Source organism: Amphiura filiformis, chromosome 20, assembly GCF_039555335.1.
Source record: "Amphiura filiformis chromosome 20, Afil_fr2py, whole genome shotgun sequence".
Classification (NCBI taxonomy): Eukaryota; Metazoa; Echinodermata; class Ophiuroidea; order Amphilepidida; family Amphiuridae; genus Amphiura; species Amphiura filiformis.
The window spans coordinates 1,495,205-1,514,191 of NC_092647.1; the positions used below are offsets into that span (position 1 = coordinate 1,495,205).

The 18,987-nt window shown below is 36.2% G+C and overlaps 1 protein-coding gene across 3 annotated transcripts in view; it reads right to left on the minus strand.

Annotated features, from left to right (window-relative positions):
- Positions 1-3,225: 3,225 nt before the first annotated feature.
- Positions 3,226-18,987, minus strand: part of LOC140142090 (CTD small phosphatase-like protein 2-A) — a 41,164-nt gene continuing 25,402 nt past the window's right edge. For all 3 annotated transcript variants that reach the window (XM_072164048.1, XM_072164046.1, XM_072164047.1), the window contains exons 5-12: positions 18,107-18,373; positions 16,546-16,675; positions 15,921-16,032; positions 15,466-15,552; positions 14,037-14,179; positions 12,362-12,488; positions 10,950-11,045; positions 3,226-9,467 (exon numbers count right to left, since the gene is read on the minus strand). In XM_072164048.1, the coding sequence (XP_072020149.1) occupies positions 9,402-9,467; positions 10,950-11,045; positions 12,362-12,488; positions 14,037-14,179; positions 15,466-15,552; positions 15,921-16,032; positions 16,546-16,675; positions 18,107-18,373 (1,028 nt within the window). In that variant the 3' untranslated portion in view covers positions 3,226-9,401. The remainder of the gene's footprint in view (positions 9,468-10,949; positions 11,046-12,361; positions 12,489-14,036; positions 14,180-15,465; positions 15,553-15,920; positions 16,033-16,545; positions 16,676-18,106; positions 18,374-18,987) is intronic.

The following is an 18,987-nucleotide window of genomic DNA, read 5'->3' on the forward strand; positions in this document are numbered from 1 at the left end:
CCATGATATTTGATTTAATGATCCACGGGTTCAGGGTCAAACGCTCAGAATTTAAGCCTCGGGTGGCGGCCACCCGAGTGCAAGTTTGGATCACATTTGGTTTTGCTAAAACGAGATTTTCTGCGCCTTTGGTCGTTGTTTCGCTAGAGTCTTGGGTTGGGTATAATTAAGCTCGATTAGAGAATCTCCTATTATATATTTGGCTATAGTACGGCTGAGAATTTGTTTGTTTGTTTATTTGTTGTAGGTACTGGTGCGGGTCTTAAACAAAAGTCAATAAATGGTTGTCGTGTCCGATTGCTAACATGCATGCAAATTTTGCGTCCGAGTGTTTTTCAATTTCTCTGTCTTAGGGTAAAAGATAATTAGAAAGTTTCTGCATTATGTTGTGCCATTTTGATGATACATTTCTAGAAAAAAAGGGGTAATTGCATAATTGGGTAGCACCTAAAAAGAGGGTCATCGGGTATGTTTTTTGTCGTAAAATCATGAAATTCTGAGACAAATTTGGAAGAAAAGTTACTTTATTCGATACTCTCATTGTTTTAATAATTGATATTTGTACTTCAATTGTGCTGTGTACTTTTAAACACTCGAAAATGACATCTTAATTCAAAATTTTGTTTAAAAAAATATATAAAAAAACCCTCATTCCGCATTCGTTTTTGAAACTGCCATGGGCTTTGACACATAGCATTATTTTTTCTTTTAGCCTAATAAAGTTATATACTTTTTTATGTATAGGACAGTAGACTAGTACTCATATGCCTCTTGTGTGTCATGTTTTGTGTTGCACATATTTTTCATTTTACTTGCTCTGCTTACTATTGTTCTTGACTTGAGCAACCAGCCATTGAAGTACTAAGGGGCTGTGCAATAATTATGCGCCCTGTGGGTAGGGTAAAATGGGGGGGCTTTGAAAAGCTGTCGGAAACACTTAAAGGAGTGTTTAGTGATCCTAGCATCCTCTTTTTATGACATTTTTCAGTACATATCCACGAAAAAGCCTATTCCCAAAATTTCAGTTGATTCCGATTTTGCGTTTTGCGAGTTATGCATGATTATGTGTATTACACTGCTCCATAGACAATACGTTGTAATCGAAATTCAAATTTCACGATATCTTTGCAAAACGAATTAATCTGCAAGAAATATTTTGTACATAAACATTATGTAGCCAGAGGTTTCCAGTGATATAAAAATCTCAACTTTTTTTGAGAAAAGTGGGGGATGAGGCTGTGGATCACGAAATGCCCCTTAAAGATCAACTGAAATTTAGGAAACAAGTTCTTTTCATATGTATCTATTGAAATATATGATGTAATCAAGCAAAATCAGTCGGAAGTAGGAAATATTGCTTTTGAGTATAGCCAAACTTCATTTTGTTTCCTCTTTAACTGCCCACATCTTTTTTAACTGGTTGTCCAAATTCAATGGGGTTTTTTCTGCAAAATGTAGCTTTGCAAATGCTGTTTACAATTCTATAAAAGACTGCAAATTGAACTTCAGACCGATTTTTTATCACACCATATATATCCTAAAAGGAGGATGCTAGATTTGCAAAATGCAACAAACACTCCAAAAGTTTTTAAAAAATCAATGCTAAAGAGATTGTTTAGGTGTGATCCGACAATTGTACGAACATTGTGGTTTTTTATTCATTAATCCCTTTATTTCAGTCAGTGGACAGATAACAACTAATACAATATGCCAACAGAGTACATAACTGAAAATCAAATCTTGAGCTTTTTAACATTTTGAAAAATGATGTTTCTTTAGAATAAATAAATTTGAATTAAGAAGTGATTTTTAATGTTATTGTGAAATAGGTTCGCTTATAATATAGAGAAAATCTGTGTTTTTGTTAATTGGGGTTTGAACACAAGCATAAAACATGTCACTAGTACAGTACCACCTAAACATATGTTTAATTTGTACACATTTACTCTATTAAACAACCGGGGCACTGCATTTTCTGAAAAGGGGGGCATTTATTAGAAGCGAATTTTCAATGAACTTGCGGAATTAGCAAAATACGACTATACTGTGTCTCATCTCAAGTTGAGAGTAACGCCATGTACGACTTTGTAGCGGCAGACTCAAATCGGTGCGTTTATGTTGCCAGCATATGGACAAATTGCCCTTCTACACGTATATATACGCCCCATGGAATTAGGATATGAAGCGCAATTTGAATCTGTCACTACGAAAACCAACATTATGTAACTCCAACTTGAGACGAGACGAGACGAGACGGACCCGTTTGAAATCTGACGTGGCGGTGACCATACAGGGACCTCATATTATCGGAAAATACTACGAAATTAGACCTGTAAGTGCATTTTTATGCAAGAATGCGATTTATTTAGCTGAATATATGAACATTCTAGTATGTGGCGATGAATTGGTTAGAATAGGATTTTACCATGCATTTTTGTGATCATGACATGCCAGTTTTAAGCTTACTTACAATGCTCACATACTATGGCATGGAAATATCTGCATTTTGGTTCCTTTTTCTTTGCAAAATGATGGGTCATTTAAAGAGGAAGGTGTTAATTGATATTGTAATGTTATTGCATCATTTAGCACCCTGTCAAATAACCTTGTCACTGATTAATTTGATAACCAGACAGGTTTGGTTCACCTCTGGCAGGGCTACCTCTTTAATAGAAGGGGAGCATTTAATAGAGTAAATAGGGTGTACGGTGTGACATACAAATATGTATATTTTCTGTTGCACAATCCGATTGGGTGTTTTATTACTAGGAACTGCCGTTAATTCCCAAGGTGGTGACGCAATACCGTGCCCACTGGAGCACGCACTGACATCACTAGAGGACAATAATATGTGAACAAAATATACCAGATTCTCTTCAAAATTTTTTCGAATATGTCACTGCAAAATCTAACATGGTTACTCTGAACTTGAAGACTACGAAACAGACTATACAAGCTGTATCAAATGATTGTTACCTACCAGTGTTGACGTCGATTGAACAAGCCTGCTTTTTCCAAAGTATGCAACATTAGACGCTCTTGAAAGGAACATAATTGGTAGTTATATGACCATTTCTAAAATTCATCTATAAATTTGGTTTATCTAATGTTGCATTTTGATGGTCAATCTTGTCCACAAATCACTGGAAACTGATAGGTGCCAATCATTTTGATACAGCTTGTTAAATAAGGTACGGCAGGGTGCATCCCTAAGAGAAATAGTCATTCCATCAGCGTGACTCATTTAATTATCAGCATAACTGTTTTCATTATCGGCTGAACTCGTTTCAACAATAACATGGTCTAAGTCGTACAACGGAACTACACTGTAGTGTAAGGGTAGATATACTGAAATTATTTTAAATTTAAATTATAAGCAGCATTTGATGTAAAATATTATAACAACAAAATAAAATATAATAATACTTTTGATCCTGTACATACAGGTTTATAAGATGGGACCACGGACTACTACAGATAAACCACTGACAGTCAAAGTCTCAGCATCACCTGATAATAAGGACCGATCGTTCAATGCAGTGCGACAGACGCAACTGCTGCGCACACTACTGCATATTTTTACGGTCTTTTGCGTAAATGCTAAAAGACATTTAATGCTGTAACATATATACCAGAAAGTGTGCAATACTGGCACGCCAGTACCACACGCACAATTGGTCCTCATGAATGCGAGAGTCGCAGCATACAAAGCTGGTGTGATTGTTACACATGCACAATTGGTCCTCATGAATATGTGAGAATCACAGCATACAAAGCACTGGGATTTTGATGGCTGGTCTGCAGCTGGGATTTTGACTGTTGATGGCTAGTTTGTAGTAATCTATGGCTGGGACAGACTAGTGTTTCCATTTTAACTTTTCTCAATAAAAACAAATGTTCTCCGAATTTAACAATCTGTACTCGGTGTTTAACCCCCTGAGCCCCTGCCAATCTAACATCGCTTCTGATTGGTCAATTACATGATATCTTCACTTTAATCACCAATCAAAATGGAGCTTTGCAAAGAATTCACCCCATTTTTTTGCATGGTGAAAATATTCTAACAATGTTACTGATTGGCCCAATTGATAATGAAAACTTCTTTTTGACCAATAGGCAGGTAGTTCTCACGGGGTTAACACTGTCTTGGCTGAACAAAAATCAAAATGAGTGAATTCATGGGTTTTATTGCAGGCTTTTGAAGTCTCATAAAAGTGTATTTCCAAACATATACACGAATATTACAATTAATCGAAACACATTTCACCCCCAAAAAAAGTAATATACTTTGAAATAGCAGCACGTAAGGCCAAATGTTTGTTGAAAAGAAAATACAATGTTTATGCAAAATAATAACAAAAATTGCTTCAAATACATGGTTGCAGTATTACTCCTTAAAGCTAAGTAGAAAAAAAATACACATTAAAAAAAATACATAATTTCATGAAGGTATTTAATGCGTCCTGCGAAAATTCTGTTTATACACAAATTCATTTGCTTGAATTAATTAGGGACCTTTTTAAAATTAAAACTGTTTTTTTAAATGTTTTTAATTGACATGCTAAAAAATAAGGTTGCCGTTTTACTGTATTAGTTGCTGGGTGTGGGACTACCTCGTGATATCGCCAAGATTAATATGTAATTTGTGCCATCTCTGTCAAGTGACTTTTTCTACGGATTTGAACTTTTCTCACCACAAGATGGTTTTTGTTTTATTTTGGGAGGCACCTTACAAAATCAAATTTTAAAACAAATTTCTCTTTCAAAATTCTTCACAGAAGGCAAATAGCCACATTGTTCTCCGAGAAAAAGTTAATTGATTCCCGCACGAGTGCATCCAAGTTGTATCTACAAAATAACTGGTTTGTACTAATATTTTTTACTTGGTTATCCAGTGCTGTTCGTAGATAGCGTTGGTTGTTTTCTATAAGCTAACACTGGAGTAGAAATGCCCAAACTAGTATGCTATGCTATGCACTGCCTGAATATATGTGACATATGTTTATATGCTTTGTAACACTTTACCAGGATTTGTAACACTTTACCAGCAACTTTATTTTGGGTTTACGCAATTCAAATCCCGGGGGAGACACTTAATACAAATAACGGGTATGCTCCCCTGGAGAGCCCAGTTTTTGGACCACAGTTTATCCATGAGATTATCAACTAGAAAGCCAAGAAAGACTCTTGATTTTGACTGTTCACAGCTCTGAAAAGATCTTGCAGGTATGCCAACAGCGCCAAAGACCCTTCACCCCTCGAATTCCAGGGGAACATACCCACCAAAAAAATGATGTGCCCCCAAGTTTCAAATGCTCTATGAACAATGGCTACCCAGCCACAGCACTTTACAGCACTGTTTTGCACCTCTGTATATAATAAGCTATTTTTTGCTGATAAAACATGTGTTGATATTGAATAACCACTCACGATCCATTAGTGATATTTAAAACAAATCAGAGAAACATGTGGAGGTATATTGTGTCGTCATCAAAACAACAAAAAACAACACAAGACAAATACAACCCAGAAAATACTAATTTCAAAATTCTAAAATTTGTGTACTTAACATAATACAAGGATTCACTGTGCTGTTGACAGTTGACATACTTTAAAAATTCACACAAAATTTACACTTAACATTTCGCTTCGGGACACCCTGAAAAAAGCGTTTATATATACTATGAGCCCGCACTGTTCTCAACTCCAGTGTCACCAATTCAAAAGCCTGCATTTGTTAGTTCACTACAAACAAACAACACACTTGTGTATGGTGTTATTCTCCATCTCACTTACAAGTTCCAATGCTATAAGGTGCAAATACAGGCTGCTGAACAAAGCACCTGGGAGGTGAGAGTAGCATAAGAGCTTCTAGTTGTATTTATATAGACTATGCTTTTTTTTAGTTTACACATAAAAAGTTCTACAATATATCGTATCTTTCTCTCCTTTACACTTTACACAGATTGTGAAATCACCAAGCCTACAAAGTTCCTTAACACTCTCCTACCTCAGGCACAGTTACACATCCATACATACTCGGTAGCACATTTTCCATTTGATCTAACCTGGTGGGTATGATGCTAATTCCCCTAAAAATCAAACAACATTTTGTATGTATAGATTGAACTTTGCCTGTAATCATGAGAATGTCAGATTTGTGGCATTTTTTGTTTTGGAATAGAAATACATTTACATGCACTCTGATGTACATAATGCTCCTATTTACAGCACAATGAAAAAAATGCACAAACTAAGTGAGAATAAAGCTGTACGATTATTATATCGTCGTCTACAAAAATACCCTCTATTGTTACTTTGTATAGCCTAGCTAATCTACGAGCAGGTAAAAAGTAAAAACAAACGAAAAAAAAGTGGTGTGATCACCAATGATACTCCCATCGGCATCCTCTCATTTGCATAGTTCCATAAGTATTCAATATTGTATCAAATACATGTAGATGAAATGACCCCTACAGAGCCCGGTCCAAAATTATTTGTTACTCTGAATGACCTCTGACCCCCTACGGAGCTTGTAACTAGAAAAGACTTTAACACAACATTTGGAAACACTCTTCCCTTCTTTTTGATTTACCGGTAGTTAAAATTTGACAGTTGTGAACTTGTTATGGAAAATGAGAATGGGAATATCACCAGCGAAACAGGTAACAATACTTCTTCAGTCATTTTACAAACAATGTACATACCATTTTACAGAGAAAAAAACTTATGCATTGTTACAAATACATCGTTAATTATATTTATCTTGACCTTGAACTTTGACCAAAAGTTCAAGGTTCAAAGTTCATTTGTCCAAGGTACAATTTCAGACAGTTAAACCATCATATGTCCCAATCATAATAGTGCACTTTAAAAAGTGACAAGTTTTCAAGCTTTTAAAGCTTTTCTTCCATGATAGATAAATATTTTAAGTCAAAGACAGAAAATGATGACAATTTTAACGAATTTCTCAAATGTATTTTCTTGATTCTTTTTGTGGCCATTAATGTTGGCATTTTTTAAAATATAATACTGAGTTTAAATTAACAATTGTGTAAACAAAAATGTTATATAACACTTCAAATATTCTCTTTATATTTAACGCAAACTTGTCACTTCTGTACACACATATTCATAACCCCTTGCCCTGAGTGATTATTATCTAGCTATAAAAGGTCAAAGGTCACATACAGATGATTTGGGCAAGAACCACTGCAACTTCTAGGAACCAATCTCAATCTCTTAACAATTAAGCTATTATAAGATCATACACTTTCAAGCGCGTTCATTTTATTTAACTTATTTTCATTTGCCTTGGGGATCATGTCAGTTTTATGGTGATCGAAATCCTCAAAATGAATTACTATGAGGTATTTCTAACACTTCCTTTTTCATGAAACATGAAATTTCCTGCAAACTTTGATCTTTATTGGATAAATCTCTCTCTTAACCCCCTGAGCACTACTGCCTTCTAACAACAACTTTGATTGGCTGATGACAAGAGATATTCAGTTGAATAGCCAATAAGAATACAGTTTGAAAATATTTCACCCCATTCTTTTAAAATTGCATTATTGTTACAAGATCACTGATTGGTTCAATAAATGAAACAACATCCATTCTGACCAATCAGCAGGTAGGTTCTTCCCCAACACCATCTCTATCTAACCCCGACTGATGCAGTGCATACAGATAGTATCATTAATAAAAGGTTTCCACAATCTGCATAAAGCCACGATTAAAAAACGTTTTTAATTGTTCCTACGGAAAAAATGATGGTTTTGTCTGATTCACTTCAAATTCTTAAAAATGCCAATATTTACAATACCTTCCCTTTCAAAGCAGTTTGAACTCTGGTTAATAAGCCAAGTAATCATTATAATACATATTGCAGACATATAAAAGAAAAAAAAATATATCTTTCGTATTAAAAACACCCCAGAAAACAAGACATCCTCATTCTCAGTTTTTAAAAAGTACCAAAAATGTTATTTTTACATTATTCCGTAAAGACATCAAATATGACGTTTTTTATAATGCGTATAGATTTCCATTTCAAAATTGTTTCAAAAAATGAGTTTGTTCAAAAAATTTCATCGACATAGCGATTCTTTAAGTTTCCAACAGATGATTTAAAATTGTGGTTGGCTTAATTAAAGGGCCGATTTTTTAATTGGGGATATTCAAGTCTGTTTTAACCGATGATTAACGTTTTTTTTGTGCGATCACTACCACCTAACTTCCACCAGGAATCGTTTAAGCTGCTTTGAATAATTGACGGTGTTAGTTTGGACTCTAAAACATGGATACACTAAAAATAAAAACAACCACCTATAGGCCACACTTTTTATTATTAAAAATCTTATTTACACTAAAAATACTTCCAATGGAAAGTTTACGACACTTTGAGCATTGACCTCTGACCTCTGTCTAGGCTAGGTTAACAATGGAACTTTGCCTGCGGTATGAGTTCAGTCAAGCTTAAAAGTGTGACTTAGTGTTGCTCATCTTCAAGTTGCCTGCAGTGCCACCAACCTTAATTTGTTATTAACCTCTTTTAAGAATGCCTCGCAGGACATATCACACTTTGACTATTACTAAAATCACACCTAAAAAAACACTAAAAATTGTCGTATCAAACAAATACATTTACTTTTAGCCCAAATTTAAAAACAAGACATTTACTCATAAAATAGGCTTTTTCACCCCACATAAAATTGATTATGTTTGATACTAAAATGCATACTTATTTCATTTTACCATTTTTTATTGTGTGAGGAAAGAATATTTCAGAAAATTTGGTAGTAATTGGCCCACATTTGTGGCAGCCTGAAGTGAGCACCACAAGTCCCCATTTTTTTAAAACGTTTTGTCTCAGGTTTCCGTTTCTTTTTCACATAAAACTGATATCAATACACACCTTTAACGATTCACTTTATTCCACAAAATTACATACATATTCTCTCAAATCGCCATCAATATCAACAAAGCAATTTTGTAATATAATTTGGCCCCTTCAGCAATGTTTAACAAAAGTCACAACAATCGGATACCTGAAACAAAATTTTTTTTATGTGTGGCCTTGGTCATTACAGATAAAGGCTCACCTCATCCTGCAAGGCAAAGCTCAATTCCAGTGTACCAAACAACCACACAAGATTAAACTTTGCCTCCAGGTCATGAGGTCTACAACTATATTGCCACCACCTAAGGAGCAGTTCATCCCAACAGCATAGTTATCCACAGCGCACTGAACTGTGCCATAAGATGAGAATGAACATCCATTTCATTAAAAGTCAGCAGAGTATGCTTATAAACTTATGACACTATATATAGGAATACAGTTCTGTACACACCAGACTTGAGAACAGTCTACAAATACAAAGCTACAGTATAGAAAGCTAGTCTGGGGGCAAGAGCTCATACAGACGAAACTTTTCTCGTACATGCGGCCTCACATCTTCATCCTGAAAGGAAAAGGTCAAAAAGGTTAAAGGTTAATATCAACATAACTATAATACTATCTGATGAATCCTTAAGTTGCTTACAAAATACTTTTTCTCGGTTTTACATTTTGTGATTCACTGTGCATACACTTGTCTGCGATTGGGCCATCGGATGTTACCTAATTTGGGACCAGTCAACATTGCTCAGCCAATATTGGCAATGGTTTGACAGAACGCATACATCTGACACGGACCATAGACAAAAAGCTACTTGAAAAAGATTACTGAACACTGCCACATTCATTTCATATTACAGTTTGCTTAACTCTGAGGTGTAGTGATTTCAGAGTATTTGGAATAAGACCCGATCCAGACAAAGTAGAGATAAATGTGCATCAGTCACACATTATGCTTTGCCCAACTTCATGTACGCCATTCTATATCAATCTAGATGTTACATGAGTCTTGCCTATTATAAGCTTAAGATTGAAAGTAGAGACATTGCTTTTTACACGTATGTAGCAGTCTCTCTCACAAATGTGTTATGATCAGATAGCCCTATTGCATTGGGTGTGATATATCACACAGAAGCAGATTGCGTATAACACACTGGCATCAAACCTTGATGATTTCATAACTGTCATGTACCTCAGAAATCACAGACAAGATACAGGGTCTCCCCACCCCTTATACTCAAAGCAATGTGCTATTCCAGTTGAAATCCATACACCCCTTATAGATGACATAACCTTAATCTTCCACTCAAGGTATATAGATTTCAAATGGAATCCCCCAGTCAGGTAACGCCATTTGAAATTCATACTCTGTGTGTGGGATATTAAGCTTGTCTCTTCCATAGGCCTTAGTGGGTGTATATAGATTTCAACTGAAATAGCTCAATAAGTTATAGAAGTTATAGTATAAAGCCCAACATATTATAATAAATGGTGTCACAAAAGAGATGCCTATCTATCTTATGGTCTAGGAGAAGTATGATTGCAGGTCAGAATATCAGTTTTTGTTATTAATTATGAGAATCCTACTTTTCTTTGGTTCACCCCAAGTTCGGTAGTGATATCAATTCCTTTCTCAGTTGCGCTGCAACCTTGCAGACATACCGCCCTCATATGCGTGTGTGCAGCTCTGCATAATTAACTTTACACGAGCGACTCCATTCTGTGCTCAGCGAAATATGCACTTACGTCACTACCGAACTTAAGGCGAACCAATGTATATACCGTAAAACTTGGCAAGCATATGTACTTACTATCGAGCGCTTTTGGAAACATAAAATTGTACCAAAGTCCGGCGCTTTACCAACTGAGCTACTGAGGATTGAGACAAAAATTTGCAGGTTTATTTGTTCGTATATAACTATGTGTATCAATGATTTACTCACAACCCTTTACACTTCTGTGGATGGGGCTCATCATGTTTGCATCTTTTAAAAGTGCTCGATAGTAAGCACATATAGCTTTTGAGTTTTTATAGTATGTGACTTACCATACTGACAAGACTCTCTAAGAATGGCACAAGTTTCAATAACTCTGTATCATTATCATCTGCAAACCAACTCTCGATGGGGATACCGTTGTTTAACTGGAAAAGAAAAACCAGGGATTCAGTCAGTACGGACAGACAATATGAAAACACCAGAGATATCAGAACAAGAGATGAGATATGTAAAAATACGTTTGTTACGTTTTGGAGCAAAACATCTTCGCATTTAACCTTGTATCACACAGTTATGCATCAAGCCAAATTGTCAGTCATGTCACATACAGACCTAAATAAAATCGTTTCACATACAGAGCTGTAACTTTAATACCATGTTACACAATTATGTTACTCAAAAGATTGACATGTAGAATTCACCAAAATTAAAGCTTTCAAGTGTCTTCTTCATATAAATGCCATTTGAGGAAAATTAATTTAGCAATAAATAAGTTTGAGGCTAAACCTAAAACCAGTACTGTATAGATGTGAATGTGAAAGAGTTTTGTTCATTTTCGTATTGAACAGTATGTGATGTGTCCGTCGAAATGTAAGAGTACGCGGTTGTCTTTGATCTTTCGCATGTGGAACAGGAAATCAGGTTTGGCTGTGTTATTCAGGGCACACATTTGTGATCACTGTGCGTACCGGAACTCCATTCAATTTGGGAAAATGCAAGCAAGATCAGATGTGCGTAAGTATGGAATTTAAGGTCTGTGGTCTTCCTGTGTATTTCAATTTGAAACACGGCATGCATACGTGTCCAGATTTTCTAGAAAATTTGTCCTTTTTGTCCAACTATGTAGTTATTGTAAGAGTTTCCGTCAATAACTTTTTTTCTCCCCGTCGGTAAAGACTCCCAAAATTTAGTTCTTGCAAACACGAAAAATTCAAAATCTCCCAATATGAAATGAATTAGCCCTATATACATTTTTATTTATTTTAATATTTGTCTAAAAAGTTTCTATGTGTTAGCATTGTACCACATCTACTGATCACTTGGTGGTCTTGTTATGGCAGCGCCCATGATAGGTCATGTGGGCATTAAAATTAAATGCCTTTTATTAAATAGCCTAAGATAGCTGGTTACTGCTGATCTGAAATGATTGGCTTAGGAATGAAATAAAAAAAAAACCTTGTTCTACGGGCATGGCCGACCCAGAATTCGCGTTTGAATTTTTTTAAAACATTTTGGTAAAATCATGTAAATCAGCTGTTTTTGGGCCAAATGTTATTAATTTTGGCTACAGGTGTTTAGAAAATATGTTTGCAAAAAATCTTTTTTCAGATTTTGGTGAAATTTTGGTAATTTAGCCTCCAGAAAAAAAACCTGCCAGACCGACCAACCCTATACTTGAAAGGTCTGTCCGCCCCTAGAACAGGGTCTTTGTTTCTTCGCCTTATCACAGTATCTTACTTACCTGGTAACCGAATGCCTGTGGTGAGTTGTCAATTATGACGGTCCGCCTCAAGTCTCTACCTAAGATGTTGAGATCCTTGATGTAGTTGCCTTGTACACAGATACAATGCTCACGAAATAATCTATGCCTGTCATAAGGAAAAAAAATAAAACATCATTATATAATCTTTAAAATTTTATCTAGATATTTCTTCCGTAAATCATACATAAAATAATAAAAATAAATGTTGGTATTTATACAGCACCTTTCACATGTGAACATGTACCAAAGCGCTTTACATTTATTCCGCCGTCATTAGAATATGTCAGCTGCCATACAATGCCCAAGGCATGCTCATACCTTTAGGCGGCGCTCAATGGACAGTATTCATAACAGCTCCCCATTTCACATCTGGGTGGAGAGGAGTAATCGAGACAAAGTGCCTTACTCAAGGGCACAACACGATGGCGTCGCCGGGCTCGAACCAGCAACCTTCCGATTATGAGTCGTAGCCCGTTCCGCTCGGCCACCGCAAGGGCATTTGATTATCCAATTTAGAGTGTTCCAACACATGCAAACTTAGGCAGGCAAAACAATTGTTAGGCCCTCAAGTGGGACAAATGGGACGGTTTGGTCGGTCGGGTAATTTTTTTTCCTTTTATTTTTTTAAAACCTTCAGTTTTTAAAAATACCCAAAAATATTAAATAATGTTTCTTCCATTGGGGACAATTTTGTCAATTTTGACTACTGGATATTTGTTGGATAATCAATTTAAGATTAGTCTTTCAATAAAATATTAATTTCAAGTGAAAAACATTTAATTTTTGAACATATCTGTAAAATTGTCATTAAAAAAAACAAAATATTTTTGGGCCTTATGCAAATGTACACATTTGGCCTAACTGGAGTGGATATTAATTCACGATGTTAAGGGCCGGCAATTACAAGCTGATCAAACTATATGGACCTATTTACTAAGGTCATGTTCACATATGAATTATTTACCCGGGACCCGAGTTAATCCGGGTTGTACCCGGGTCCCGGGTTCAAAATTTTCTGTTCACACTACAGCTACTCTCATGAAAAAAAAATGACCCGGGTTGATTATTTTACCTAAGCCTACTGATGATGCATGCGTATACATATTCTGTCATTGACTATTACCGGTATATATAACAGGCTCCCGGCCTAATTATGATAATTTTTTAAAATTTTATTATCTAATTCCACCTTATGTAATTTATCTAGTTGCTTCTTGTAGCTGTTTTGGGTTAAAAACTCACAAAAATAATTGTTACTTCTTGATTCGATAATACTAGTAATTTGTTTGCATAAAAATAACTTTCTTATCTCAGGAATAGATATTTATTGATTTTATTGCCAACGAACCAAATCATTCTTTTCCCAGTGCAAACAGAAACAATAGAAATGGGGTGATAATGGTTGCGTTTACTTCTAGTAATGCAGGTCAAACAGTGAATTTCTGTTCACACTACAATTGACCCGGTCATACCGGGTTTGACCCGGTTTTAACCTACTCTTTCCTAGGTTGAAAAAAATTGACCCGGGTCTATTGTTTTGAGGTTTTTCCTGTTCACACTTATAACCAATCTGGGTCTAACCGGGTTGTACCCGGACCCAGGGCAAAACAGGCATAGTGTGAACACGCCCTAAATATGATGCGGGTCAACTCACCTAACTAATTTCTTGTGGGGATCAAGTAAGTTCAGTAGTTTATCTGCGTAGACTTTCTTTGATGCCGTGAATAGGATGATTTCAAATAACTTTGACATCCTCTCAAGAAACTCCTTGAAGAAAGGTCTTGTCCTCACATACACCTGAAAAGTGATAATAACAAAAACAAAATAATTAGTGTTTCTACTTTGGTATCCTCTCAAGAAACGTCTTGTTCTCACACACACCTGAAAAGTGACAGTAACAAAAACAAAATATAAGTGTGTTTCTACTTTAGCATCCTCTCAAGAAACTCTTTAAAGAAACATCTTGTCCTCACATACAACTGAAAAGTGACAGTAACAAACAAAAATACAAACATGTTTCTACTTACAATATACATTTTAAGTAGAAACATGCTTGAAATGTGTAAAATTAAAATTATGCAAATCATTTCTTACAGACTTATTGGTGTGGTAGTGTTTATACGGTTATCATACAATACTGTAATGTTCCTATTTTCTTCTAGCAGTAGTTGGCTTTGCTTGTTTGTTTTCCCATAGAATTTGTATTTCTTGGACACAATTGTCTTCTACCACATTTCATGTGATTTCTTAAAAGAATGACATGGCATAACAGAGCATGGGGCTGGTAAAACAAAGAAACATCTGATATTGCATATATGTGACCTGCAAAAGAGCGCAAAGTCCCAAGGAGAATTTTGAGACGTTCCAATTGTTGAGTTGCTGTTCTTTGTTTGAAGACATCTGTATTGGCAGTGGTATGTCCTTTGTGAATGGGGACAGAATCGAATACCGATTGCAGCATATTATGGGCCCATTCACAAAGGACATTCCACTACCAATACAAGTGTCTATAAACAATGAACAGCAACTCAGCAATTGGAACGCCTTGGAAGTTCCCATCTTGTGACTTTACGCTCATTTAATGGGAGCAAGTCATATATGACAAGTAACTGAATACCGTATTTCCTCAAATAGTCGCCCCCTTCAATTAAACGCACCCCACCACCTTTTTTAACCAAGATGTTTAAAAAATGCTGATATTTTCATGCTATCTTGAGTAGTAAGTTCACCAAGGTGCACACATGTTCTCTAATGGTGTCGGTAATTTGCAAAAATCTGGTCGTAAACCCGGAAGTGAACCGGAAGTCATTGTTTCCATTACTAAGTCCATAGTTCGCCATTTCAGTGTGAGCTTTAAGCTTACCTAATGATTTTAACGGGAATTATCGTTCCTAAAATGACCTCTAATAAACGCCCCCTGGGGCGACTATTCGGGGAAATAAGGGTGGTGATTCTGAACCCATCAATTCTGCTTTCTTGACATCTATTCCATATTTATGTGACATCTTAACTTCAAAGGAATGACACATGATCAAAGAACAGGCAAACATACAGACAAACAGACACAACAACTTTTATCTTACCTGATAGGTGACGTCTTGAAAGAGGACAGGGAAGGACATGGTACAATTCTCCATCTCCTGTAAGCTGCAGTGTACTAATGTTTCGTCCTAAATACAGAAAATAAACACACACAAATGTACCACAATTAATTCAATTAAGCTTAAAGGGGCTAAACTGATTTTACACAGAACAACATGCATTGAATGATTTTACATTCTTGAACATATTTTCTTTAGAGTGTATCTCACATTTATTTTAACTGCATATTTGGATTCCTGTAATAAAAAGCTTTCCAAAAGTGTATACTTTTCTTTTCTTAGAGTGTATATATTCTCAAGATACATCAAATTAATGCCAAAACACACATTGTGACTGAAAATCTTGGTATTCACATCATGTGCTACTCAAGAGATATGCGAAGTTTAAACAGAGGCAAATTCTAGCGAGAATGAAGACAAAATCACACATCACTTACCAAATCTAACACCAATGAATATTTGGGAACCCGCCTTGTCTTCAGCGGTAGAGCTGGCTGTCTGTTTTTCTGTTCCTCAGTTAACGGGGGCAACTGCTTGATAAAATAATACCTGGAAATATGCAACGAGATAAAAAGAAGTGAGAAAATTAAGAAATATCAGTGCAACTTGAAATCGTACTTGAAGGTAATGAAACAAATAGGTAATGATTAATATGCGGATCCTGGGTATAGATGAGTTGACCTCAATGTTTATCAACAAAGGCAAGGGACTGGTATATCGATATGCTTGAGTGAACCCCATGTAACCACTACATGGTTGAATAGCCTTATTGTAATGTGGCAGGAGTTTTAAAAACACGAGCCCTGAGCATAATATGATGCGGTAGGCAAAAAACAATGGAAATTGTGATGATGCGTGCGCATACTGCCAGGCACTGACGTCAGAAGTCAACTCATATATAAATAGATATTATTTTGACTAAAATTATTGTAGATTTTGAAAATTTACAAGCATACATTTTGATTCAGGTAAATCTATTTACATGAATCTGACAACATTTGATTCATGTCCGCACCCCCTTTTTTAACATGATGCATTTTACAAGTGCCGCAGATAACTTACGGATCAAACGTTTCCCAGTCGTCCTCTAGTCCATACTCGGGATCCATGCTCTCATCTTCCACATATGTGTTACATGCTGACATTGCACATGAGACTAGCTCATTATGATTGGAGTCTGTTTGCATGCAATCTGACAGAGAAAGAAAGAGTGGTAAGAAATATTAAACATTCATACAAGGACAGAGCTGCTAAAATGCATTATTTACCAACCCTCTGGACGGCTCGAGGGCACTCACATAAATGGTCTGTATGCATGCATGACTAAAAAAACAAGGACAAGGGGGTGTTTTTTAGGCAAGGCAAGTTACGCGAGCGACGTATTTAGGGTCTAAAACACTGATTTTCAAGAATAAGGGTAATTTTCTAAAACTGAACAACTTGTTTAGGGTACCATTTCAAATTTTTGGTAAATTACGAGTCCAAAAAGGGTACATTTTTTCATTTTTACTAGCCAAAAAACTCATTAGGGGGTAAATTTTATATTAAATTATCTTATTAAAGGCCTAAATTTGCTGGTAGGGTAAAACTCGTTTAGGGGGTGTTTAAAGAAAATTTGGTCATGCATGCATACACTATCATACTTGAATGGCCCCCCTGGGCTGCACGGATTCTAAAAATTGTGCAGCATTTTCAACAAGAATATCAATTTTTAGTCTAAAAGTGATTGCAGATATATTGATCAGAAGTCTCTATCATAGCCTAGCATCAAAATGCAACCAGTAAATAGCTTCCAAGGCAACTTTTCTAGCAAGTCGCTAGTCTTCGGTAGCTGTTGCACAAATGTTACGATGCCAAGTTCCTTTTGCACTGACAATGAGTGGCTGACAATGCACTTGTCCTAATTATCCTGTAAAAAGAATCAGTTGAAGTTAACAGGTTTGCCAATTTGTAGCTACTGATTTTCCAGAGCAAAAACCATCAAACATATTTGATTTTATTTTGCACCCAAAAATACGACACATTTTGGGGACAACTGAAATGTTTCAAGGACAAGAAGAATCTATCAACCTCCATTTTTTCCTTACTTCGGACACTGGTCCAAATGGGCATTACACTTAGATCCACAATATTCTCATTCATGACACAATTCATCATCCCAAATACATTTGTACAATCACTGAATGACCTTCAAAAATGTGGGTACAAAAACTCATACTCGGCAACTTGAGGTCAAATTTTGCACACTAATTGTTGATTTGAGGTTATTGAACTATGCCATTGGGATGACGCCACGCCATTGTGGTCCATAGTATACAAATATTGACTGCTATGAGGGGCATGGTTAAGATTATAGGCCCAAGGTGATCTCAAAACCATGCTATGACCAGAGGCGCAAAACCATATCCCGAATATAGCAGTCAATATTTGTTTTATATACCGAATGGATACGTGGATGCTGCGATTGCGCAGTTTGATCGTGACGCACGTGTCCGGTCCATAGTTCATTTCCATGGACCGGTCCATAGTTCATTTTGCGGGCATAGTTAATTCAATGACTGCACTTTCAACCAATCAGATGACAGGAATCTATATATGAGGTATATAATGTTAGTTAGCTCACCTTTTCTTTGTAAACAATCTTCATCATCTTCCTCCTCCTCTTCTTCTTCTGTTGTGATTTCATTAATCGGAGTTGCTGTTGACGGAAGCTCTGTTGCCAGCGTTGTCGTCGTCGTACATAGCACCGTTGTTGTCCTCTGTATCGTCTCCGTTGTTGACATCACTGGCGCTTTTTCATCTTGATGACATGCAAGTTCTCCTGCAGCGGATTCTAAATCTAACTCACTAGCTCCTTCCGGTAAATTCTCTTTATTTTCAGTTGTTAGCCCTGCAAGAGGAAAAGTTTAAATCAGTTTAAGATACTTGTCACGTTTTGTAATTGTATCACCAATATCTCAAGCTTTCTAATAGATAACCCACAGGTTCCAATACTTTGTATAAATTCCATTACTTCTTGAGATGTTTCCACAAACTTGTGGGCGACCCAATCTTCCTTTTTAGCCGGAAAAAAAATGTTTAGAACCAAAATAGAAAAAATTTGCAACCTTTTGCGCACATAAAAAAAAAATTCTAAGAAGTAAAAATAAAGCAATAATTGACCTCTACATTGTCCTTTTTATCCGGAAAAACACAGTGTTTTGGACCAAAATGGGAAAAAAATGCGAACTGTCGCGCGTTTCAAAACAAAATATGCTCGCGACCTCACCCTTACAGCTTCTGCAGCCGCTGGATACTGCTGAGCGGAAGGATGGCAACGCTCGCCTAGCATCATTCATACTGGGGAGGGATTTGATCACTCGCCAAGCATCCTAGTGATTAACTGCTGCTGCTGCTGCGTTGCCATAGTCCTCATAGAACCGTCGGCATTCTCTTGCATGCTTTCTCTCTTGCCGCGGCCATTCCACCATTAGTCCACATTCTGATGTTATCAATCCATCCTGT